Below are 23,226 nucleotides of genomic sequence, written 5' to 3'. Positions count from 1 at the left end.
TATTGCTACCAATTGTTGGTAATGCAGCTGAGCATGCTGGTGCTGTCATCTTCGCCTTCCGTAACAAACTCGTACGTTTTACTTCGCTTTTTTTTTTCTCCATTTATATATAAGTAAGCGATCAAATTTTGTTTTTTCTTCTTCTTTCTTTTATTATAGAAAAGCGATCCAAATGTACATCAATCTTCTTTTCTTTAATATAATCTATTTACTTATTCCGACTGAAAAAAAAAACAAAATTTGATATATACTTTTAAAACGTACGTACAGGACATAACTCTGGGAATTGCTCTCGGTTCTGCAACACAAATTGCTTTGTTCGTGGTAAGCTAATCGATCTTTGGTTTTTCACCTTATAATTAATCATATTTTTTCTATTGAATTTAAGTTAGTAAAAAGTCTTTCTTCTATTCCTCCAATTTGGAGTATATTTAGTGTCAAACAAAAAAAAAAGGTATATATACAACATTTTCTTATTATACATTTTAAAAATCTACTATAAATGTTTGGCCATATATCGGATGCCACATTATCAAGTTTAGATAATAAAAATATAGCGTTTTTGCCAGAAAAAAATATATTAATTAACCTGGTGCTCACTGTTTTTCTTTTAACTTGTAGCTTAGGTTTTCAACATAATTTAAATTTAATTCAAGTAATCCTATAATTTCAATTAAGGTACCGGTGACAGTGTTGGTGGCATGGACAATGGGAATAGAAATGGATCTTAACTTCAACCTCCTTGAGACCGCTTGTCTTGCCTTGTCCATCCTCGTCACTTCCTTCACATTGCAGGTGTAATTTCATGTTTCCTCAATTTAAGTAATTTGATTAAATATATGATGCTTTGAATAATGCGGATGTATAATCTTATATATCTAATACATTACATGAATGATAGGATGGGACTTCGAACTACATGAAAGGCTTGGTTCTTCTCTTGTGCTATACTGTCATTGCTGCTTGCTTCTTTGTCTCTAATTCACCCTCAAGTAAGCTTTTATTGGTTCATTAATGTATAGTATCATAAATTTTCATTATTACTGTTTCGTACGATTAATAGTATGGTGTATTCATTTGCTTTGTATTTTCTCAATTGCAGCCGAAACCAATACAACTAATCATAATTTGACGAAAAGGTAAGTTATGTTTGATATTAAGTCATGTTCAATAATCAAAGACTGATATTTTTATAAACGGAAAATAGCAATACACTCCTGACTCCCCTCTGTGCTTAAAGATCAAAGTTCGAGAGTACCAATGAGTGAACTACTTGCTCATCCATTCACAATAGCAAACAAAATATAAAAATATAACATTTTATAGAATCTAATATAACATGTTAGTTTTGATTGTCAAGTAACAATCATAAATAGTAAAAAAAAACTTACTTCTAAAGAAAATTAATTTTCAGAGTGATGTATATATTATGATATGTGTGGTTCATGTTTTTGCAGGTAAATGGACGATGTTTTCCCCTTTTACCGTTTTTTTCTTTCGTTTTTTGTTTTCATATAATAATTTTTGAATTATTTGTGTATAGTATTATATTATTATTTTTTTAAGGATATAGTTTTTTTTCTTCCATCATTTTTATCAAGGATTCCTTGAGCAAAAAAAAAAAAAGTCTATCTATAAACCTGATTAATCTAAGTTTTGACCCGTAAACGATGATTTCATGGAACCTACTCCATCTAACTAATATATAATATAATTATGCTAGAATTTTCAGAAAAGGTAAAAGAAATCTAATTCTGCGATAAAGTCGGCCAGTTTACCGAGTTCTTGAGATATCCAGAAGTGAGGTTCTATCGGGTCATTTTGCCAACATCTTTTCATTTTTTTCAAGTTCGGCTCATTTCTTCACCGCAATGTCCGCAAACTCTAGGAAAAAAGAAGAGTCAGGGAAATTTATTTGTTTCAAAGTTTTACTGATATATTCAAAGTCTCGGAGAAGGCCCAACTGAGCCCATTAAGTACTGACTACTATTTACAGTAATGCCACCGCCGGAGACAATTTATACATTGGACTCCATTTTTTGCAATAAATTTCAGGCGAGAAAAAAATCCGAAATTCGAAAAGTCTTCGAAGTGATCCGCCATGGGAGACGAGAAATCTCTATTTCAATTCCGTAGTATCCCTTCGCTCAGGACGTCTGATTTCGCTCTCACCGAGGAACCTTCATGGAGGCTGGAGAACAACGTGTCGTGGAATCGCCGGAGAGGGAACAGAAGAAGCGGTGGCGTTTTGAGCAATTTCGCCTCAGTATCGGTAGCTATTATGAGAGATCGGAAGGAATCTGAGTTTAATGGTGGAAATGGGGGCGTAGGCAATGCTTTCGCGTCCGTTTCGGTGGCAGAGAAAGTGATTCTCAAGGAAGAGGACGAATTCGCGCCCACTTCGGCTCAGCTATTGAAAAATCCGGTCGCTCTTCTGTCATTTGTACCGAAAGACGCCGCACTGTTCTTTGCCGGAGCATTCGCCGGAGCTGCCGCGAAATCTGTGACGGCACCGCTTGACCGTATAAAGCTCCTTATGCAGGTAGGCTTTCTCCTTTCATTCTCAACAACTTCGAGGTTTTGTGGCACGTGTTTTGTTTTTTCTCCCATTTTTTTTTCTTTTATAATCAACAAAAATGCTAGTTTTGGTGTTGACTGGTGAGCATTATAAATACGCCGTCGTTTGAGACTACTGTAGTTCCATTTTCGACGAGTATATATATATACTTTAATTAGAAAGATGTTAACTACTTACAAGAAAGAATTGTGTGTGCGCGCTATCTTACACATTAAGATATGGTTTGGTTATATCGTTTGCATTTGTATCCTTCCATGAGTTGCTGCATGGATGATTTAGACCATGATGTGAATTTCATTATCTCAAGTCAAGAAGATATATACCTTAAGGGAACCTACAGCAATGTTCATTGATTGTTACAATGTAATTTACGTCTTTGAATTCACAGACACACGGCGTTCGAGCTGGGCAACAAAGTGCTAAGAAGGCTATTGGTTTCATAGAGGTATATACTCAAAATCATGTAATGTAGAGGATTGGTTTTGTACTCTCTTATTGATCTGGCTTTGTAATTTGGAATATAACTACAGGCGATTATGCTTATTGGAAAAGAAGAAGGCGTTAAAGGTTATTGGAAAGGAAACCTACCTCAGGTACTCACAATCTCTTACATAAATAAATGTCTAGAAAAGGTAGAACATGATTGCCCATAATCTTAGCCTGAATGTTCCAGGTGATAAGGATCGTACCTTATAGCGCAGTCCAGTTGTTTGCATATGAAACATACAAGGTATATAATCTTTGCACATCTGTTTGTTGTTTTCATTTCAAAAGTTTCAAAACCGTCTAATCACTAACTTTTTCTGCACATTTTGCCCTTTTTTATGTTTTTTTTTTCTTTTTCAGAAACTCTTTAGGGGAGAAGACGGTCAATTGTCTGTTCTTGGAAGGCTTGGGGCTGGTGCTTGTGCGGGGATGACGTCTACTCTGGTAACTAATGTTGTTTATAGGCCTGAGTGAGTTCGTCTAGTCTAGCTGGAAAAATCCTTAAATGCCTTAGAATCTGTTTACGTTATGCAGATTACATATCCTTTAGATGTGCTGAGATTGAGGTTAGCTGTTGAACCAGGGTATCGAACCATGTCCCAGGTATGTTCGTTCGTCGCATTATAGACCAACTCTACGTTCCATAAATTCATCGAATAAAAATGCGCAACATGTCACATCTAAGGTTGCCTTGAACATGCTCCGGGAGGAAGGACTTGCATCATTCTATAACGGTCTTGGTCCTTCGCTTTTAAGTATAGCTCCTTACATCGCCATCAACTTCTGCGTCTTTGATCTGTAGGTCTACTAGCCGTTAAACATAAAACATTACACCTGGAAATGTTTTAGTCGATTGTTTACAGTTTATATATATCTGCAGGGTAAAGAAATCTTTGCCAGAGAAGTATCAAAAAAAGACACAATCATCTTTGTTAACAGCAGTAGTCGCTGCTGCCATTGCTACCGGTACTTGCTACCCGTTAGATACCATTAGAAGACAGATGCAATTGAAGGGTACTCCATATAAATCCGTATTCGACGCTTTCTCAGGTAAAAAGTTATGAAACAAAATCTTTATCTCGTCAAAACCTAAAGTCTATCAGTTTCGGCTGACTGACCGGCTTATCCTCAACCGCTGTACAGGTATCATTGAGCGTGAAGGAGTTATTGGCTTGTACCGTGGTTTTGTTCCCAATGCCCTCAAAAGCATGCCAAACAGCAGGTAAATCACTTCTGATCAAAGTACCAGCTTTTGATTTTCTTTTTTTTTTGTTTCAGTATTACCAATTCGGAATACTCTCTTTGTGTCGTTTCAGTATTAAGCTTACAACATTCGACATCGTCAAGAAACTCATAGCAGCAAGTGAGAAGGAGTTCCAAAGAATCGCGGATGATAATCGCAAGAAAGCAAATCCTAACACAACCGATGTACAAACCTGAAACCGCCGTTTTGGGTCTTTGGAAGCTCTCTTTTTTCCTTCTCTCTTTTTGTGTGTGTGTTTGTATTTTTAAATGTGTGTGGTCAAAATCGTTCTTGAATTGAATTCATCACGAAGCCCGCCCAGAGAGGGTAGTATGGTAATGAATAAAATGTCTCTTATGTCCGGTCCGACTATACGTTTATTATATACAGTACTATTAGATCCGCTTTTGTCAACCGTATTAAGCAATTCGAATCGGTTTAATGGTATCGGTATGCTGTTAAACGTCGTCGCTTTTTGCAAAGAAACGGAATTGGGTGTCTATCTATTTGGCGGATGCAGACGAAGAAGAGGAGGAGATGAGCGTTCCAGTGAGAAGTTGTCGAGCAAGTGTCTTGTATGAATCCTTCCCTACACCAACGAGCCCTAAACCCTTTTAACTCTTAAAAACTCTCTCTCGTCATGTACCGTACCTTGCGGTTTCCGTTGCCTCTTCACGTTCCCCGAACTCGAACGATGGCATCCTGTAAGCCGAAACGACGCCGTGTGGAGCACTTGCGGTGCTGTGCTCAGTATCGTCTCCGCGAAGGTGAGGAAGACGAAGGAGAAGAAGAGGCCAATGATAAGAGGTGATGCATTTTCATTATTTAACCACTTTCCTGTTTTGATTCTCGAGAAAAAAAAACTAGAATGCCCTTTTTTTTTAGCAAATTGGGGTTTTGCGTATCTTACTGCTGATGATTGATCTTTACTGTTAGAGTTCAAGGACTAGTTTCGATTGTGGTGGAGAGATACGGAAATGGCACTTCGAAAAGGTCTGCTTCTGGTTTCTGATTTCATATAAAGCTCAAGATTCATCTCAACTCTTTTATCTCTATAAATACACTGACCTTGTTGTGGCAGATATTTGCTAGATGATGATGACTCGCCTTTACGAGGATTTCTCGAGGAGCGTGAACCAAAGCCTGATGACAAATCTCAGGAATCGAATTCCTCAGAAACGAACATGCTTTGGCTTCCTGATGTTGTCAAGGATTTTGTTTTTCCCACCGGCTTTCCTGGTACACTTCCTAGCTTAAAAGTCCATGTATCTTTCTCTCTTCTTCCTCTTCTGGAATCTCAGAATGTTAAGCTTGCAGAAGTGCCTATTATGTATGATTCAGCGAATGATTCTCGTAAAATCACATGGCAGGGTCGGTTTCAGATGATTACTTGGACTACATGCTGTGGCAGTTCCCTACCAATATTACCGGCTGGATTTGTAATGTGTTAGTCACCTCAAGTCTTCTCAAGGCATGTCCGGGAATTTTTAATTTACTGCTTTGTCATATACTTGCTACAAATTGCTAAGGTCTTGTTATTGTGACTGTACTTGTTCTAGAGATGGGTGTTGAGTATGTTGCAAATTTCTTGAATTTCCTATGCGACAATGCAGGCGGTTGGCGTTGGTTCTTTCTCAGGAACTTCTGCTGCCGCTACCGCTGCTGCCTCTGCTGCAGCCATCAGGTTTGCTTTTTTGCGAAGGCAAATTTAGTTTGTTTGCTGCTGCAATCTGTTTGTTCTTTTTAGATGGGTTTTCAATCAATGTATTTTCTCTTTAGATGGGTATCCAAGGATGGAATTGGAGCTCTTGGCCGTCTTCTTATTGGTAGGGACACCATGGAAAGCTTAATAAATGTTCATCGAGTTATCTAAGAACCTCTTTCAATAAGAAGGGTCTGTTTTTCAGGTGGACGTTTCGGGAGTCTTTTTGACGATGATCCTAAGCAATGGCGCATGTATGCAGATTTTATTGGCAGTGCTGGAAGGTTTGTTGAAGAGACTTCAAATTTTTGGTGCTATTTGGTTAACCTTTTTTTTTACCTTTTTTTTTTTTTCTTTTTTCTTTTCCGCAGCTTTTTTGATCTGGCGACACAACTATATCCAGCCCAGTTTCTTCTGTTGGCGTCCACCGGAAATCTAGCCAAGGTATTCCTCTTTCTAGCTGTAAATCCTGGATTCATGTAGATCTTAATTGGAATTTTCCTCGGCTAAGCTTTATTTGACAGAGTGCAGTACTAAGATTTCAATTTGAAATAGGCTGTGGCTAGAGGATTGAGAGACCCTTCATTTAGGGTGATTCAGAATCATTTTGCCATCTCAGGGAATCTTGGAGAGGTAGCAGCGAAGGTATGCTAGTCATGTGTATATAATCAAACCCCTAATACAAGCATGGAGTAGCCATGTGTTCCCTCTATTAGCAGAGTCTTCGATTTTTGTTCAACGTTTCAGGAGGAAGTGTGGGAAGTTGCTGCTCAGCTAATTGGTCTTGGTCTCGGCATTCTGATCATTGTATGTTACTTTTTGTTTGGTCATTTTCTCAAATCTTGTTAAATTATTTTCTTGGTTTCATTTTGGGCGTTTGTATACTGTAATCTTGATGCAGGACACCCCGGGCCTTGTAAAGTCATTTCCCTTTGTGTCACTTACATGGACGAGCACAAGACTTGTTCATCTCTGGCTACGCTACCAGTCGCTTGCAGTCCTACAATTTAAAACGGTAAAATTTTGAAATGGATCCTTTTACAATCCCAACATGAGAAAACGCAGATAAATAAAATTACTTTGATTTGAAACATTGCCAGGTAAATCTCAAGCGTGCTCGGATCCTAGTACAATCTCATGTTGTGCACTCCGTTGTACCAGGTAAGAATATTTCTCCCCTTTTCCAGCTTAATATTCAACCTTCACGTAATACCGATTTTTCTCTCTGTTCAGGATATGTTGACTGCAACAAACGAGAAAACATTTTGTTATGGCAGAGATTTATGAAGCCTCGGATCATCTTTGGTGTATCTCTTGAGGAAGTATCTGGTCTGGAGAAATCTGTTTCTAAAGTATTCTTCTCCTTTCATTTTAGCTGCATCCATATGTACTCTTGAGAGAATCTTCTATTTGCAAGTCCAAGTTCTTGAAACCTTCATTTTTTCAGGTCAAAGCATTCCTTATGATCTACACAAAGGAGAAATATATTCTTACGTTGAACAAGGATACCGAGTTTTCTGTAACCTTTAAGGTATGTGCGTGGCCCAATAAAGGACTTATTCGCTTCTCATTCTCCTCCACGATTAGTTGAGAGTCTTGAGACTCATTTGTGGGATTAATTGAGCATATCAAGTTAGGACTTAGGAGAGATCATTGCTGATTTACAGTTTGCTTCTTAATACTTGAATAAGATACTTGAGAAGCATATGGGATATGGAGCTATTTTCAGTATTGCGGCTTAGTTGGACAGTACTCTTGGATTCTTTGGGGCTAGAATTTATCATTTTGTTGTTTTATCAGTAAATACTTACATGGTCTATGGGCTCTTTACTCTAATGATCTTATCATTAAAACTACTTTTGCTATTACTTCATTAAGTAAATTACCCATTTATAGGGAATCTGAGGTCTAACCATTTTACAACACTGTTTTTTTCCCTAATATTTATCAATGTGAAACGAATAATGCAGGTAAATGCCACAAGCAGAGACGTGTTGAGATGTCTTTGGCAAGCATATTGGTTATACGAGAACATGGAACAGAGCTTTGAAGACAAAGATAGTGTGTTCCACTGGCTGAAGCAAAGCTTGTCGGAGATGGACAAAAAGTTTGATGATTTCTTGTTCAAGTTGAATACTGCTGGATGGAATCTACGTGAATCTAACTTGAAGATTCCTAACCATATCCTCATAGACCACGAATCTATGATCCCTCTCTGATTTTCCCCGGAATCTTCAGACTCATCACGCAATCTCTTGAACAAAAGAAAATAAAACTGAGGTAAATAATAGCAAACCCAACCCCGTCAATTTAAACATGGAGTAATCTATTACTTTCTTAGGCGTCAAGTGAATCTAGGTGATTCATGGAATATATAAGTTTGGTACAACTAACAGTTAGGATATATCAGGAATTATATGGCAGCTTGTATTGTATAATTGAAGAGGAAAGAGTATATCTATTATATCTAATAAGTTGTGGATAATGAGACAATTGGTGAGGTTTAGGCCAATGATAGAGAATGATTGTGATTATTTCTGCTTTGTTTGTACTTGAATCGTCACCATTTTTAGAATTTAGATTAGAGGTGGCCCTCCGGAGTTAACAACATAAACAAAAAAAAAAAAAAATAATACAACAACATTTTATATAATTTGATATCTACATGACTACATATATAGTAGAACGGAAATATGAATCTCTCAGCCATTAGAATTCAAGTAATATATAATTTAAAGTATCGTCAACTATGGCTTAAGTTTTATATTTTAAAGCAGAGATATAATTATCTACGGATTCATTTTGTAGTCCAGTGATCTTAACCTACGGAATGAATTTTTAGTTAATTTGCTATTTCGTCTTTCACAACACAAGAAGTGCTATATGTATTTTGTGAAAAGAAAAAAAAAAAAAAGTTAAGGTGGATTATTTCTTTCTTCATTAGCGGTGTGATGATAACCAATCCTGTCACCGAATTACTATTATTGGTTTAATTCCTTTGCCCTCATCCATATTCATTCATTGCATAAACTGATAAACCACACACGTATGTCGCATACGTATTCTAAAACCCCCAAAAAATAAGCAATTACATGGCCTTTCGAGGTTCAAGCATATATAATTCTATCCAGGATTTTCCATTAATGATATTAATATAGCAGTGAATATCATTAATCTGGTATCCTTATGGGGTCAACAGAGACACGTCAAAGGCAGTACTTGGCTATCTATTGCGACACGTGTCCAGGTCTCCACTGACATCGAAACACACGTCGGTCATGTATATATTTCTTCTACTAGCCTCTCACACTTGCACAGTGCACACACACCGCCGCCTGAAGCAGTGACACACGTCCTGTCACCGACATGTCACTCAATAATCATACCATTTAAATAATTACTATTTTTGTTGTTAGGTGGAGCCCCTGGGAGGGCTCTATGGTAATTTCGCTAATCCTAGAAGCTTTTTAAATTTTCCTAGTAGTCTATTTTATTTTGCTTAAAGAGAAATTATTCCCGTTCCTTCTTGAACAAAAAAAAAAGCTTAAGACGCTCCCTTTGTATTTTTATGATCTTATCTTACGTGTGCTCTACGCGAATTTTGCAACTTTCTTCCTCTTTCTCTCTCTCTCTCTCCCTGTCGCTACCTCGGTTGGGTTGAGTAAGTAAATTTCAAAAAATCTTCCATGGAAATGGGAGAGAGAATCAATTCGAGTTGTTAAGGTTTGCGATATTTTAGGCTTGTGTCGGTGTAGTTGATCTCGAGGATTACAAAAAAAAGGATTTAGGGTTTTAGGGACTCGCTCTCGGAAGATAGTTTTATGTTGGATCGTCTCTATACTGGAGTGAAGGAAAAATGCGAAAATCGTTCAAGGATTCACTTAAAGCTCTCGAAGCTGATATCCAGTTCGCCAACACCCTGTAAGTCTCTATCCGTTGTTTATATACATATATATAGGGCATGTTTGGATGTTTCGGTGTCGTCTGATCGTTGTGTTCTTCGTAGAGAGTGGTCTAATCGCGTCGGAAATTTGTTTGTTGTCGTGATTAAAGCTTGTATTTTCGGTGCCCGTTGTTTGAGTTGCTGATTTTCCTCTCTTGCGCTTCGATAGATTTTGATTTCAATGGATTAAACTGTTTACACAGTTCTGAGTTCTATCGAAATGGGTTTTTCAGTTTGGATAATTGTGAATCTGAATCTCTGTTGTCTGCTTGGTTTTTTTTTTGTGTGCTGAGCTGATGTCAGATGTTAATATGAGACTTTGCGTTTACGCGAGCTGACAGATTCCAATTTTGTTTTTTTTTTGTTTTTAATTACCTTTGCTAGTCTCAGACGCCACCCACCACTTTTGGTCTATCCACTAAAATCTACGTTGGTCAAAATATTTTTCTTTTGTCGTATAGAATTAACTTGACTTTGGTATAGTGGATAGAGCTGTGAATAAACAAATCATAGAATCAAGATCATAGCTAGCGAAATCAATCAATAAAGCTGGTTAAACGAAAATGATTTCTGGTTTTGAAGGGCATCCGAGTATCCAGAGGAGTATGATGGTGGCTGCGTGCAGATGAGATTGTCTTACAGCCCAGCGGCTCATCTCTTTCTCTTCCTTCTTCAGTGGACAGATTGTCATTTCGCAGGCGCTTTGGGATTGCTTAGGATCCTTATTTATAAGGTCTTCTTTCTCATCAGTTTATTCTTTCCGCCTGTTCTTGATCCCCTGTTCTTTTTGCCTGATTTATGATTCTCTGTTTTTATTTTCTTTACAGGCATATGTTGATGGGAAGACTACAATGTCTCTACACGAACGCAAAGCTAGTATCAAAGAATTCTATGGTACTAATGTCACACCTAGTTAATCACTTAGTGTCTTTGCAGTCTGACTAACAAAGGATGTTGATGGGGACAGATGTGTTGTTTCCTTCGCTATTGCAACTTCACGGAGGGATAACCGATGTAGAAGAAAGGAAACAAAAGGAGATATGCGACAAAAGATACCTGAAGAAGGACAAGACAGAGAAAGGGAAGATGTCAGAGATCGATTTGGAGAGGGAAGAAGAGTGTGGCATTTGCTTGGAGGTTCGAAATAAAGTTGTTCTTCCTACTTGCAATCACTCCATGTGTATCAATTGCTACAGAAACTGGTAAGTGTTTCACCTTCTTTCTTTTTTTTTTTTTTACTTACTCTCAAGTGTTTCTTTCGTCACCCATCAGCCCTTATTAAGTTAAAGAACCCTGCATGTTGTTTGAAACAGGCGCGCAAGGTCACAGTCGTGCCCGTTCTGTCGAGGCAGCTTGAAAAGAGTGAATTCTGGTGATCTATGGCTTTACACTTCGATCAAAGAGATTGTGGAGCTACCGGCTATTTACAAGGAGAATCTGAAGAGGTTGTTAATGTACATTGACAAATTGCCTCTCGTTGCTACGGACCCAACTCTTGTTCCTTACGCTCCTATTCCTCGGTGAACATCCTCCTCCTCGTAAGCTATCTCCTTGTTCTGCCTGCACATAGCAATTTCTATCATTTCTTTTCAGTGCCCACTTTGTAGATAAAATTTATGTCTTTCCGTTCCTTTTGCTTTAAATTAGCTCTTTCAGTCACTGATCTGGATTTGTATATAACAAAACAAACCTCTGGTTATTTGACATTTATTGATCCTCATTTTCCAATATATGTAGTATACATTTGCCACTAAATTCAGATTGTAGTTTGTCTTGGTTTAAAGAAAATCAATATGGAATGATATGAAAGCAGTGGCTTTCTTTTCTACATTTCAGTTACGCATAATTTGGTTTAGGTAGGGATCGATTGGTTTTACGATCAGACCGGTCAGCTGGTATCAAACCGATGGTGGGACAGTATCACTATTACACGTGGCTTTGTTTAATTCGAAAAGAAGTTAATCTACCCAATCAGATTATAGCTCATCCAGATTCTATCGCCAGTTGGAAACTTGAAACATCACTCAGATAACGCAGAATTCAATAGATAAGGTAGATAGTGTTTTTCACCGTCAGATGGATTTTGTCAATCGATCCAACGGTAATGATCGCCTCTCCAAGATCACCCCAGATCGAAAGAAAAATCGTCTATCCTCATGGCATCTATAATCTCGGATTAAAGAAACACAAGTTCCTTCCATCTCCTGAAATCACAAAAAATCTAACAAAACACACACCGCCCGAGATGGCCGCAACTTCAACCGCTGCCGCTGCTTCTTCCATCATGGGTACTCGGGTGGCTCCCGGTATCCATTCCGGTTCTGGTCGGTTTACAGCCCGGTTTGGGTTCGGAAAGAAAGCTCCCAAAAAGACCGCGCCCAAGAAGGTGACTTCGGACCGGCCTCTCTGGTTCCCAGGCGCCAAATCTCCTGACTGGCTCGACGGTTCGTTGGTTGGAGATTACGGGTTTGATCCGTTTGGTTTAGGTAAACCGGCCGAGTATCTCCAATTCGATATAGATTCACTAGACCAGAACCTGGCTAAGAACTTAGCCGGAGACGTGATCGGGACCCGCACGGAAGAGGCGGCCCCCAAATCGACGCCGTTTCAGCCGTACAGTGAGGTGTTCGGAATCCAGAGATTCAGGGAATGCGAGCTTATTCACGGACGGTGGGCGATGCTCGCTACTCTCGGCGCTCTATCCGTCGAATGGCTCACCGGCGTCACTTGGCAAGACGCCGGAAAGGTAAAGACTTCTTCCTCCACCGCTTTTTTTCTTCTTCGAGGATACGGTTAGTCAAATGGTACTACTACGTAATTTAGATTTGCGTTGAACGAGTTAATCCAATACTTGCGTTTGCGGTAGCGTTTGTTTGTGACTTAGGGTACGAACGAGACCACTAATAAAAATAGATAATTTTTGCGATTGAGTTAGCGTTTGCTAATCAAACTTATATATAACTTCAGGTGGAGCTTGTAGACGGATCGTCCTACTTGGGGCAGCCATTACCGTTCTCGATCTCGACATTGATATGGATCGAGGTGTTAGTGATCGGCTACATCGAGTTCCAACGCAACGCCGAGCTTGACTCGGAAAAGCGTTTGTACCCAGGAGGCAAATTCTTCGACCCGCTGGGTTTGGCGTCTGACCCAGAGAAGACGGCTCAACTTCAACTGGCGGAGATCAAGCACGCACGTCTTGCCATGGTCGCGTTCTTGGGCTTCGCGGTTCAAGCGGCTGCTACTGGTAAAGGTCCACTCAACAATTGGGCTACTCACCTCAGTGATCCACTCCACACCACCATCATCGATACCTTCTCCTCCTCCTCTTGAAAGCAATTCTCCTTTATCATCTGTTCGTAAATGTAATTTGTCGTGCTATGGAAATCAAAATTTGGCCAACTCTCTGTATAAACAGAGCTATGAAACTGAATCATGTTTGGAGTTTTTGGGCTTTTCTTCGTTTGGTCCATAACACTATATTGCTCTATTTCCTCATGGTGAGCTCCTCTTCCTTATAAAATTCTTCGTTTTCGTTTAAAAGCATTAATAACAAGTAAAGAAGGTACACACTAGCAGTGCCGTGCGATGCGATGACCTTTAGAGACCTAAGGCAAATTTTAAAGATACATATATTACAATGTTGTAACAATAATGATATAAAATATATATAAATTTATACCTAAATTCTAAGTTTTTGAAAAATATCTTACATAAATGTTATATATCTTTTTTCCTACAAACAATAAATTTTTAAAACCTAAAGAAATAATTAAACTTATAGCATAGAAAAATAAAAATAGAAAGCAGCTCTAAAAAACAATTATAAAAATCATTCAAATTTTAGTTAGAATATAAAGTTAATAAAAAAAAAGTAGTTATTGTAAGCATAAGTGAGGTTTGAATAGTTGAACTCAGATGCATATAAAACTAAGAGGAGACATTAACCACTACAACATGAAAGATATTATGTATTTAGGGGCCCTAAAATTAATTATATTGTCTGAGGGCTTGAGGCAAATGCCTTTTGCAATACAGCACGGCTCTGCACAGTAGGTGTAGGTATGCCTTTGATGAATGTGAAGTGAATAGCATATATTTCTTGGGTTTTATTCGCGAATATCCAAAAGTTGAGGGGTTTCTACCACATTTTTTAAATTTTAAATTTGTTTGATGTTCATGTATTACCGGGGCGGGTAAGGGAGTGACATTTTTGTTGGGTTTTATTCGCTTTGATTTGTTTGATGCCTCATTTTGTTTGTTGTGGCTGTCTTTTTTTTTTTTTTTTTAATCTGCCAGTCTGCCATAATGCTACTTTTCTTTTGTAGTTTAGCTGGATTTTTTACTCGTTTACTTTTCTCTTTATTTTGTGTTAATTTTCTCCAGTTTTTGTTTTATCGTAGAGCTTCTATCAGAAAAGTAAATATATATAGAATCGGCAAGACATTTGAAGATAAAAAGAGAACCATACAAAAGGATAGGCACATTTGACACAAAAAGACAAAGAAAAAAAAAAGACACACCCCGTGTGACTTGGATGAACATAGATTAGAGGTTTGTCTTGGGAAGTTTCATTGAAAAAGGATGCCGTATCCCTGTCACTGCTCACGTAATTTGGGATTACGTTGAATTAGTGTATTTCTAATTTTGTTTTCGATTTTGACACATACACGATACATCTGGCAGGCTTAGTTACTTGCTCGTATGCACCGAAGAAAATGTCACAAAAATGACTTGAAATTATTGTACACGAAGACTTAATGAATTGATCGTATAACCCCAGAATAATTTTGCTATGAGGATCGTCTTGATTGGTATATATTAGATATTTGATCAGTATAAAAATGGCGGATTCAGCGATCAACATTGACATGTCTTATCATAACCCGCATAAAATAACAAAGTAGCGTCCTTTCCACGGGAACCATAAGGAAAACATGCCCTAATATTACAAACCTTTTGATATTTAATGATTGAATAATCTATGTGTCACGTCGAAACAAATATGTTTAAAGTTTTTACCTAACTGTCACATTATTTTTTTTCTGTAACCTCCCTCTCTGTCACTTTCATATCTAAAATTTAACGATAGACTTCCACTATTAATTATACTCTTTCTCTGTTCCACGATATTTTAGGATTTTCATTTTTATTTAAAAACAATAAATATATGTTTTAACTGATTATTTTTTTTAAAAAAATTATTTTACTATTTTTATTAAATGTATAATCATTATTTCCACTTTCCAAAACTATTTCAGAAATTTGATATTTTTATAACCAATATAAATTAAGTATTTTTCAAAAATTACAAATAAAATAACATTAAATACTCTTAAAACATCATCTTTTGTGGAACAAGATTAAATCCTAAAACATCATCTTTTGTATAACAAGATTAAATCATAAAACATCATCTATTTAGAAACAGAGGGAGTATTAATCTACCTTGCCCACAATTAATAGTAGTAAATTTGTGTTTCCATCTTTTGAAAGCTAAACGAATTAAGTTGCTTGACACTCTAATTAGCTAGATAACCTAGAAAGATTGGGATATGTAATCGATTTCAGTCATAATCCATATGGTTGTGATTGTGTGTTCTTAATTACATTTTGGATTCATTTCGAAAATTTTGAAATTGGTATTCATTTCGAGAATTTTGAGTAAATATTAGAACACCAATAGACGACATCCTAACAAATTTAATTTTAAATATATACTCCCTCCGTTTCACAAAGAATGTCGTTTTAAGGTTTTATTTTTGCTTTACAAAGAGTGTCGTTTTATATTTTCAATGCAGAATTTTAAACAATATTCCAGTTTTGACCCTATTGATTTAATGTGTTAATTAGAGAAAAAAAGTTATTTAATGCATTAATAAAGGTTAAAGTAGTATTTTTAATAATTTTTTTAATAAACGTGAAAAATGTCAGAACGACACTTTTTGTAAAACGGAGGGAAAAATAGATTTTGTTTATTTGCTCTTTAATGGCTGGCGGCCGATGTTTCTACTGATTGAGAAAACAACAACATCCGTACCGTTAAAACCGCCGGCGGTTGTCATCGGAGCCGCTATAAACGATAGCTGCAAAACATCGTAATATTGTGGTCTTATTTAGGCTACAACGAAATATAAAAGAGAGACCCGGACTAATCAACCCCCTCAATAAAATATAAATATGATTTTATTTGCACAGCTATCTATCTACCACTGATAACAGAGCTTGAAGAAACCCGCGTGACAGAGAAAGATGCGATTGAGCTCGAAGTCTGATCCGACGAAACATTCCCTTCAAACTTGGATCCTAAATCGCTTCTTGAAGAATCTGAGTATCCCCAATTGTCGTCAATCTCAGGAACATCTTCGTCTCCGTTCAAATACCTAATCACCATTCTCATCAACGGTCGAGACGCCGGTCTTTGATGGCAACAGAGCAATCCGACAGTGAGCGCAAGCTTTGCTTCTCCACTGTCGTAACCAGATCCGAGTCTCGGGTCAACCGCATGGAGAATCTCACCGCTCGCGCGCAACTCCATAACCCAATCGGCCAAGAAGAAGGTCCCGGAGTCCGTCGGTCTTCTCCCGGACACGATCTCTAGCAGCAAAACGCCAAACGCGAAAACGTCAGACGCAGTCGACGATTTCCCGCTGCGTGTTAGCTCCGGCGCCATATACCCAATCGTGCCAACGACCACGGTGGTGTGCGATAGCGATCCGCGTTCGTAAAGCCTCGCGAGCCCGAAGTCTCCCAATCTAGGATTCATGTTATCATCAATCAAAACGTTGCTAGGCTTCACGTCTCTGTGAATCACAATCTTTTCCCATTCTTCGTGGAGATACAGCAAACCAGACGCGATTCCTTTAGCGATTTGGAAACGCACGTTCCAGGATAAAACGGCGCCGCTTTGTCGGGGTCTGCTGTAGAGCAGCGAGTCCAAGCTTCCGTTGGGGATATAATCGTAAATCAAGAGGAGATCGTTTTTGTGCTTGCACCATCCTTGGAGGTTGACCAGATTCTTATGCCTAAGACGTCCCAAACTCTCGATCTCTGCGACAAATTCTCGAACACCTTGCATGCTATTCGGAGTGATCTTCTTCACAGCGATTTGATCATGGGAAGAAGATGATGAGATGCTTCCTCTGTAAACGGTTCCGAATCCTCCGGTTCCGATAATCCTGTTCTCCTTGAATCCATCAGTAGCAGCGTAGAGATCTTTGTATCTGAGCCTGTGAGGATGATTGATTTCCCAGTCTTCGAGAATCTCTCCTCGTTGCAATCGCTTCTTGTAGATCACCAAGAAGAACAATAACGCAAGCAAGATCAGTGTTACTCCCGATAGAGCCACGATCAGAGCGAGGACCTTACCATTGTAACCTCTCTTCTTCATCGTATTCGGAGGCGGAGGAGGAAGCTCCGAGAGGTCGAGCGTCTCTGCAATCGGACGTTCTCCGCCGCTAGAGAAACTCCAACCCATCACGTAATGAGCACTCGATTGATCTCTTCCCGTCGCTGCTGTGAACCCGACGTACATTTCCTCTTGCACAATCTCCAACAGTTTTGGAACCCGACGTGAGATCAATGGCCTTAAGGGTTTAGACTCCGAATCCGCCGGATAAACGGTGAAATTCAGCGTTTGCGTTGGCCCATCGTAATCCAAAAGTGCTCGGATGGGTTTCCCGCTCTGAAGCGAGAAATCCTCTTTGCGGTCAGGATGGTCGTTATCGTAATAAGCAACCGGTTCTTGGACATCGGATGTGAGGCTGTTGAAATTCAGACCGATATGATTGCCTGTGCTATCAGCACCGTCTTTGAATCCTTGAACCGTGTCTAGTTCAACGGCGAAAACGTGATTGCTCGAATTCCCATCGTTCTCTTTGTTGAGAAGTCCCAAATACTGTGCGGATCCCGCTCCGGGACGATCAGGGGTCGGAGATAGCGTGAAGGTGAAGCCAAAACCTCCGTTGCTGGAGCTTGTAGGGATGATGACAAAGACGAAAGAGGTGCTAAACGATCGAATTACCCTGGAATCCCCGTTAGTCTCGAGCAATCTCACCGGTTTATTGAAGAAGGCTGTACCGCTAACGTTTGGGTTTCGGTCCGTGAGCCTCAACAGTCCGTCTGGTTTTATCATCGCAACTCCTGAAATCCGAGTCTCTGATTCGTTTCCACTAAAACCCCGGAAAGTGAACGATGTCGTCGCTGGAGTGTCCGTTGTTGTTCTCTGTGCTGGAACGTTCAAAACCAAGAAGAACATGAGCAAGAACGAGACCATGGGCCTTCCAGTTCCCATGCTCAATGATCGGTGCGAAGGAAACCAAAGAATATATATATATAGAGAAGGTGTTTAAAAGAAAAGAAGATAGCAAGAAGATGCTTCTTCGTTATGCTCTTATAATTAAGGAGAAGAAGAAGAACAACTGCCAAGTTTTAAACAAGAAAAATTCATATATTCTTCCCCATCACTAACTGGTTCACATTAACGTGTTGAAAAATATAGTTTTAGTTTATGATGATGATACCACTAAAAGACAGATTTCTTATGCTGAAAATTAGTTAGTTTTTCTTCTTACTCAATTATATGGGCTGACTTTGACAAATTCCATATATATTTGCTCTGAACCTGCAGATATTTTATTATTTTGAGAGACTAACCAAAAGAAATGGACTTTTGGATTTGGACATTGTGTGATTTAAACTTTTAGAGAAAAATAAAATATTGGTGATAAAATGAGTTCCGAACTCATAGGACTGCAGTATTTACTTCCACCAATGATTGGTGTATCGAATAATTACTTTTTAACCGTTGAAATGAAAAGCTCGTGCTTGGAGAAATAACCTTTTATTACGAGATGTCACGAAATCAAATTTCTACCTTGATCCGATTGGTCGCATAAGTCCTTATCAATTTGACTTTGTAAATCTTGTCCTATTGTTGACCAAAAAAAAGGTTGTCCTATTTTCCATTTGTACATTTCACTTAATCCTTATATGATGTATTGAATGCTAGAAGATCACGTCATGTGGTCATGTGAGATTTGAATAAGGCAGTATTATAAACCCATCCGAACCAAAAACAAAAACAATGTCTTTCGGTTTATCTTTCTCTGCAGATTAATTGAAAATCCAGTTTCAAATTGTAGAACAAATTTGCGAGGAGCAGATTTTGATTGGTAAGCAGTTTGTGACTTCCCAAACATTTCAGTAGAGTAGAGATTTAAGGGTTTTGGATTTAAATCTTACTGGTTGGAATAGCAAACTTGGTGACTATAACTTAGCTTCTCCACTGAACTGTTGAACCTGCTTATTGTCTCCACCGAATGGTTGAGGATCCTGCACGCTTCTGGCACCTGGTTGCTTCCATATGCATTGCACACATACGTTACAAAGTTCTGGTAGTTCTGTTCACCAAGGACCCAAAAAGTTAAAAGTTTGGTTCTCCTTTGATCTTGAAAGTTATCAGCTTAATGTATAGAGGACTAACCTCTTGAAGTGGTTGGTTATCCACAACCACCCATGGCACAAATTTATGTGCTGGATAAAGTTCCGAAGTTTCTTCAGCATACCTCAGTTCAAGCTGCACATTGTCACAGAAAGGTCATTTTTTTTTTGCGTATTTGTTTAATTACCCTGTTCTGGATTTCAAAGTGAACTCTTGTATTTTCCTGTGAGCAGGATTTTACCTGGTTTCCGTACCCATTGAAGCAACAATCAAGCGCTGCTCTGCTCAATCCAACCATTTCAAAACAATCAGCCCATTTTTCGAGCTTGTTTTCCAAGACCAATTGTTCCGTACAATAGATGTATCCAAAATGCTTCATCTGCAAGATAATTGTGCAGAGCACATGGCACACGCTGATTAACAGTTAAACCTTTATATGGAGATTCTACGGTAATTACTCTGGTTTTACTGTATTAATCCGGAAAGATTTCATAGAGTTTACGGTTTTAAAGACTTACCACATCAGGGTATGCGTTTATTGCACAGGCATGAATTGCATTGAGCGCACACTCAGCTTCTCCGTGCTAAAAACAAATCGAAACAAGACATTAATAAAATGCTGCATCCTGATGTTGTGTAGTACAATGCAAGACAGACGAGTCAAAGAAGAGTCCAAGACCTGGCAGAGAATGGTGCCATCTGGTCTGATAACGGTGTTGCCCCATGGAACGAGCTGGAGATCAATGGCTGAGATTAATCCGTTTTGGAAGATCTTAGGCAAGTGGTTAACGATGAATTCTGCACAGTATGGGCATAGAGCTTCGTAGTATAGGCTCAACGTGACTTTCTGACTTGAAGCCAACGATACTAAGCAGAAGAAGATTGTGAAATTTCTGATGCAGAGCCTTTGATACGATGCCATTGATGGGAACAAGGAGAAAGACAGAGAATTGTTTTGGGTCTTGCTTATATTCTTCAGTCGCATGAAACAAGCAAAGCAAAAAAAAAAAAAGAGAAGAAAAAAGCTGTTTCAAAGATTCGTTAATGTTTTGTTTGTTTAATCGCATGTTCCAAGGCATCTCAGCGTTAAAACATTTGCCGTCGCGCTGTTTGGTTTGGGTTGAAAACGGCACGTAGTTCTTTTGTTAAATTTTTAAACGGCGTGATGGTTTCTGATTACTAGGTTGGGTTGGTTCAGTCACTCTTCGTCTTCTACACACACCCAATCCACCTGAGCTTACTGATATGTTTTTTCCAGAAACATCAAACCGATAAAGCCCTGAACCCTAATTTTTTATTTGGCTTGGCTGGAGAAGGAAGGACCGTGTTCTACTATGTCGTCAATTAACTTCAATCCTTTTCAAAACTGGTTCGAGAAACCACCGAACCCAGTCCCTTCCATCAATTTCGTCTCGCTCGCTGACTCCTTCTTTCCCAAGTCGCAGTCTCCGAATTTCGCTTCGATAGGACTTCCTAAATTCTCCAAGAAGTCCACAAAACCCGAAACAGAAACCGAGGAACCTGGACGATGCAAGAAAATCGCTGAGCAGTTCTTCTGGGAGTGCGAGAATAGACCGGATTACAGGCACGCTCCGGAAGTGGATAAAATTCTGAACGAAGATCCAGTATTCGAGAAGAAGGAGAATCCGAGCGCAGAAGAGATTGAAGCTGAGGAGAAATGGTGGGAGAGATTCCGAGCGAGTCCCGTGGTTCAGTTTATGACTCGCGCCGAGGAGATTGCCGACGATATGAACAAGATGGAGCTCGAGGAAAACGACACGCCTTATCGGAAAGAAGACAAGGATCTCTGGCGAGCCGTCCCTCATGTGCCTGGATTCGACGGGAGGCCGATGCCGAGGAAGGCGATAAAATCCAAAGAAGAGAGTGATGACAAGTTTTGGGATTTCATGAAACAGTTCCTCTTCGGACTCTGGGGTTTCCGGCAAAGGCCTTACCCGCCGGGTCGACCCATTGACGTGGCTCAGGCAATCGGCTACAAGCGCCTCGAGAAGCGTTATTATGACTGTAAGTGCCTTCAACCAGAGTGAATTGATTGCCTCGTTACCTGGTTGCTGCTTCATTTTTAGTGTTTTTGTGATTCTATCCAGATTCTATGTTTATGAGTTAAGTCAGTAGGTGCTTAAGTAATCCCAGGTTTGATCACACAAGCTCATCACTTGATACTGTTCTGCATTTGAATTTGTTTATGTTCTGCTTTAAAGATCCAAGCTTGTGCCTGTTGTAGAATAGCTGGAAGTTGTATTCTTTTTGCTGGAAGTTTGATCATAAGCTGTGTTTTGAGATTGTAGTCATAATGAAGACCGGTGGGTGGTGGTATAAAGACCGGCTTGGCCGTTCCAGGGGACCTTGTGAGCTGATTACCCTGAAGACGGCTTATGGAGCTGGAATAATTGACAGAGATACTTTCATTTGGGGCGAGGACATGGATGAATGGGCCCCTATTCACATGGTTTACGGTTTGGAACCTGCAATTGCCACTTGGGAAGGTCTGTGTAGATGGGAGAATCTGAGACCTCAGACGAATTCCCTCTCTTCCTACGACGTTCGTTGTTGACTCTCTGTGTATTTCTTTTCAGTGAGGCTTGGTGCAGCGGCAACGGCTTTCCTACACAAACTCCAAAAGGGAATACCGCCATGGGTTCCTCTCAAGGGACGAGAGCCAAAAACATACAAGCAGCTTCAAAAAGAAGCCATTGAGAGTAAGAAACGCGACATGGCAGTTCTCGAAGCAAACGATGGTGTTTGGCCTGGAGTCAGAACTCCCAGCCATGCTCTATTCCTCTGGGCAAGTGGGTCTGAATTAACAACTGTCCTGGAATCTGATCACATGCCGAACAAGTTCATCCCCAAACAACTAAGGTACTTTGATTAAAGTCCGTTAACACCATTGACTTTTGTAGATGAAATTGGATTTGATCCTTCTCTCAAAGCATGAATCTTTTGATATAAAAGGCAAGAGTTGGCCAAAGTAATACCGGGGTTAAGGCCATGGGAAGTGATAAGCATAGAGCAAGCGATGGATCAGATCACCTATGGTGGGGAGTGGTACCGTGAGCCACTCGGTACCTACACTACTGGTCCCCCTTACATCAGAGAATGGAACAGAAATGTCATGGTAAGAAAGTTTCTTCGCCTTTCTTCTGATTTGTTGTGAGTCTCAGTGTATCTTAGTTGAAAAAGTTGATTCACCTTATCTCGTCCGTTTTGTATTTCTTTGTGTTGCAGAGATTGTTCCGGATTTACTACAACCTTAGCGTTCGAGTAGGGCAGAAGCTGGAGAGCACAGTCCCTGGATTCAGCTCTATAATGGAAAAAGTCCAGAAAGATTTTGACACTCGGATTGCTCGGAGGATAAAGCGGAGGGAGGAGGAGATGAGAGAAGAGGACCTGAAGCATAGTTTCGGCGGTAGCGATGAAGATGACGAGGAGGAGGAAGACGACGACGATGAAAGTGACTCCAAATGATATAAGCAGCGCCTGTCCATGTTATGGATTGAGAAACATTGGTCTAGGCCTAATTTTAATAAAATACTCTTCAAACTTTAATATTTACAACTAAAACAAACTTACAGCATTGCACGACGTTTTTGCTTTGGTGTGTGGTTTTTGCATTTACACCTACACCAAGGGGATTTCGCGTATCCTGTAACATGGTCTGTTTTCCCTCTGTTCTAGCCAACGTGCGACATGGAGTTTATCAGAAAAATCGAAAGTCTTTCATGGTCTTTTTTCTTATTTTATTTTCCTTTTAACGTTAAAGTTAAAATTTAGATACAACTTTTTCATGACGAGGCATGAAATGTTCTTGTCT

At 39.3% G+C, this 23,226-nt stretch overlaps 8 protein-coding genes across 8 annotated transcripts in view; 6 read left to right on the top strand and 2 right to left on the bottom strand.

The window, feature by feature from the left end:
* LOC18016690 (vacuolar cation/proton exchanger 4) overlaps positions 1–1,143 on the top strand; it is a 3,868-nt gene extending 2,725 nt beyond the window's left edge. The window contains exons 7-11 of the mRNA XM_006398549.2: positions 1–71; positions 271–324; positions 679–795; positions 902–992; positions 1,103–1,143. Of these exons, the coding sequence (XP_006398612.2) occupies positions 1–71; positions 271–324; positions 679–795; positions 902–992; positions 1,103–1,143 (374 nt within the window). The remainder of the gene's footprint in view (positions 72–270; positions 325–678; positions 796–901; positions 993–1,102) is intronic.
* Positions 1,105–4,709, top strand: LOC18016688 (thylakoid ADP,ATP carrier protein, chloroplastic). Its single transcript, XM_006398547.2, has 11 exons — positions 1,105–1,139; positions 2,056–2,542; positions 2,967–3,023; positions 3,109–3,171; positions 3,252–3,308; positions 3,425–3,508; positions 3,599–3,667; positions 3,750–3,862; positions 3,945–4,114; positions 4,208–4,286; positions 4,381–4,709. The coding sequence occupies exons 2-11, from the start codon at positions 2,102–2,104 to the stop codon at positions 4,502–4,504; spliced, it is 1,257 nt and encodes a 418-aa protein (XP_006398610.1). The 5' UTR covers positions 1,105–1,139; positions 2,056–2,101; the 3' UTR covers positions 4,505–4,709.
* A 102-nt stretch (positions 4,710–4,811) lies between these two features.
* Positions 4,812–8,603, top strand: LOC18016687 (protein root UVB sensitive 5). Its single transcript, XM_006398545.2, has 15 exons — positions 4,812–5,114; positions 5,244–5,300; positions 5,389–5,546; positions 5,678–5,778; positions 5,921–5,991; positions 6,087–6,133; positions 6,215–6,293; positions 6,381–6,453; positions 6,565–6,654; positions 6,757–6,816; positions 6,911–7,024; positions 7,110–7,170; positions 7,243–7,361; positions 7,457–7,540; positions 7,980–8,603. Exons 1-15 carry the CDS (start codon positions 4,948–4,950, stop codon positions 8,226–8,228), a joined length of 1,530 nt encoding a protein of 509 aa, XP_006398608.1. The 5' UTR covers positions 4,812–4,947; the 3' UTR covers positions 8,229–8,603.
* Positions 8,604–9,469: 866 nt separating this feature from the next.
* On the top strand, positions 9,470–11,704 carry LOC18016686. Its single transcript, XM_006398544.2, has 5 exons — positions 9,470–9,930; positions 10,535–10,685; positions 10,780–10,846; positions 10,920–11,154; positions 11,266–11,704. The coding sequence occupies exons 1-5, from the start codon at positions 9,866–9,868 to the stop codon at positions 11,474–11,476; spliced, it is 729 nt and encodes a 242-aa protein (XP_006398607.1). The 5' UTR covers positions 9,470–9,865; the 3' UTR covers positions 11,477–11,704.
* Positions 11,705–12,130: 426 nt separating this feature from the next.
* On the top strand, positions 12,131–13,450 carry LOC18016685 (chlorophyll a-b binding protein CP29.1, chloroplastic). Its single transcript, XM_006398543.2, has 2 exons — positions 12,131–12,698; positions 12,920–13,450. The coding sequence occupies exons 1-2, from the start codon at positions 12,198–12,200 to the stop codon at positions 13,283–13,285; spliced, it is 867 nt and encodes a 288-aa protein (XP_006398606.2). The 5' UTR covers positions 12,131–12,197; the 3' UTR covers positions 13,286–13,450.
* A 2,489-nt stretch (positions 13,451–15,939) lies between these two features.
* LOC18016684 (lectin-domain containing receptor kinase VI.3) lies at positions 15,940–18,418 on the bottom strand. The gene has a single exon (XM_006398542.2). The coding sequence runs from the start codon at positions 18,243–18,245 to the stop codon at positions 16,155–16,157; it is 2,091 nt and encodes a 696-aa protein (XP_006398605.1). The 5' UTR covers positions 18,246–18,418; the 3' UTR covers positions 15,940–16,154.
* A 773-nt stretch (positions 18,419–19,191) lies between these two features.
* LOC18016683 (GILT-like protein 2) lies at positions 19,192–20,316 on the bottom strand. Its single transcript, XM_006398541.1, has 5 exons — positions 20,074–20,316; positions 19,913–19,978; positions 19,636–19,773; positions 19,437–19,529; positions 19,192–19,353 (listed from the first exon to the last, which is right to left on the bottom strand). Exons 1-5 carry the CDS (start codon positions 20,314–20,316, stop codon positions 19,192–19,194), a joined length of 702 nt encoding a protein of 233 aa, XP_006398604.1.
* Positions 20,317–20,613: 297 nt separating this feature from the next.
* On the top strand, positions 20,614–22,997 carry LOC18016682 (protein TIC 56, chloroplastic). Its single transcript, XM_006398540.2, has 5 exons — positions 20,614–21,419; positions 21,704–21,901; positions 21,992–22,274; positions 22,368–22,530; positions 22,641–22,997. The coding sequence occupies exons 1-5, from the start codon at positions 20,729–20,731 to the stop codon at positions 22,878–22,880; spliced, it is 1,575 nt and encodes a 524-aa protein (XP_006398603.1). The 5' UTR covers positions 20,614–20,728; the 3' UTR covers positions 22,881–22,997.
* Positions 22,998–23,226: the final 229 nt, after the last annotated feature.

The sequence above is a fragment of the Eutrema salsugineum genome, unplaced genomic scaffold (genome assembly GCF_000478725.1).
Source record: "Eutrema salsugineum unplaced genomic scaffold, Eutsalg1_0 scaffold_2, whole genome shotgun sequence".
NCBI classification, from domain to species: domain Eukaryota; kingdom Viridiplantae; phylum Streptophyta; class Magnoliopsida; order Brassicales; family Brassicaceae; genus Eutrema; species Eutrema salsugineum.
This window is presented reverse-complemented; position numbering and strand designations above follow the sequence as displayed.

What these genes read in the sequence shown, in the direction of transcription:
- LOC18016688 (XM_006398547.2), top strand. Translation starts at nt 2,102, where the DNA reads ATGGGAGACGAGAAATCTCTATTTCAATTCCGTAGTATCCCTTCGCTC. An exon ending in TTGCATATGAAACATACAAG is followed by an intron (nt 3,309 to 3,424) that starts GTATATAATCTT and finishes TTTCTTTTTCAG; the next exon opens with AAACTCTTTAGGGGAGAAGA. An exon ending in AACTTCTGCGTCTTTGATCT is followed by an intron (nt 3,863 to 3,944) that starts GTAGGTCTACTA and finishes ATATATCTGCAG; the next exon opens with GGTAAAGAAATCTTTGCCAG.
- LOC18016687 (XM_006398545.2), top strand. Translation starts at nt 4,948, where the DNA reads ATGTACCGTACCTTGCGGTTTCCGTTGCCTCTTCACGTTCCCCGAACT. An exon ending in GCCTCTGCTGCAGCCATCAG is followed by an intron (nt 5,992 to 6,086) that starts GTTTGCTTTTTT and finishes TTTTCTCTTTAG; the next exon opens with ATGGGTATCCAAGGATGGAA. An exon ending in TTGGAGAGGTAGCAGCGAAG is followed by an intron (nt 6,655 to 6,756) that starts GTATGCTAGTCA and finishes TCAACGTTTCAG; the next exon opens with GAGGAAGTGTGGGAAGTTGC.
- LOC18016686 (XM_006398544.2), top strand. Translation starts at nt 9,866, where the DNA reads ATGCGAAAATCGTTCAAGGATTCACTTAAAGCTCTCGAAGCTGATATC. An exon ending in TTAGGATCCTTATTTATAAG is followed by an intron (nt 10,686 to 10,779) that starts GTCTTCTTTCTC and finishes TTTTCTTTACAG; the next exon opens with GCATATGTTGATGGGAAGAC. An exon ending in ATCAATTGCTACAGAAACTG is followed by an intron (nt 11,155 to 11,265) that starts GTAAGTGTTTCA and finishes TGTTTGAAACAG; the next exon opens with GCGCGCAAGGTCACAGTCGT.
- LOC18016685 (XM_006398543.2), top strand. Translation starts at nt 12,198, where the DNA reads ATGGCCGCAACTTCAACCGCTGCCGCTGCTTCTTCCATCATGGGTACT. An exon ending in CTTGGCAAGACGCCGGAAAG is followed by an intron (nt 12,699 to 12,919) that starts GTAAAGACTTCT and finishes ATATAACTTCAG; the next exon opens with GTGGAGCTTGTAGACGGATC.
- LOC18016684 (XM_006398542.2), bottom strand. Translation starts at nt 18,245, where the DNA reads ATGGGAACTGGAAGGCCCATGGTCTCGTTCTTGCTCATGTTCTTCTTG.
- LOC18016683 (XM_006398541.1), bottom strand. Translation starts at nt 20,316, where the DNA reads ATGGCATCGTATCAAAGGCTCTGCATCAGAAATTTCACAATCTTCTTC. An exon ending in ATGGCACCATTCTCTGCCAG is followed by an intron (nt 19,979 to 20,073) that starts GTCTTGGACTCT and finishes ATTTGTTTTTAG; the next exon opens with CACGGAGAAGCTGAGTGTGC. An exon ending in TAAACGCATACCCTGATGTG is followed by an intron (nt 19,774 to 19,912) that starts GTAAGTCTTTAA and finishes ATTATCTTGCAG; the next exon opens with ATGAAGCATTTTGGATACAT.
- LOC18016682 (XM_006398540.2), top strand. Translation starts at nt 20,729, where the DNA reads ATGTCGTCAATTAACTTCAATCCTTTTCAAAACTGGTTCGAGAAACCA. An exon ending in CGAGAAGCGTTATTATGACT is followed by an intron (nt 21,420 to 21,703) that starts GTAAGTGCCTTC and finishes TTGAGATTGTAG; the next exon opens with TCATAATGAAGACCGGTGGG. An exon ending in TGCAATTGCCACTTGGGAAG is followed by an intron (nt 21,902 to 21,991) that starts GTCTGTGTAGAT and finishes ATTTCTTTTCAG; the next exon opens with TGAGGCTTGGTGCAGCGGCA.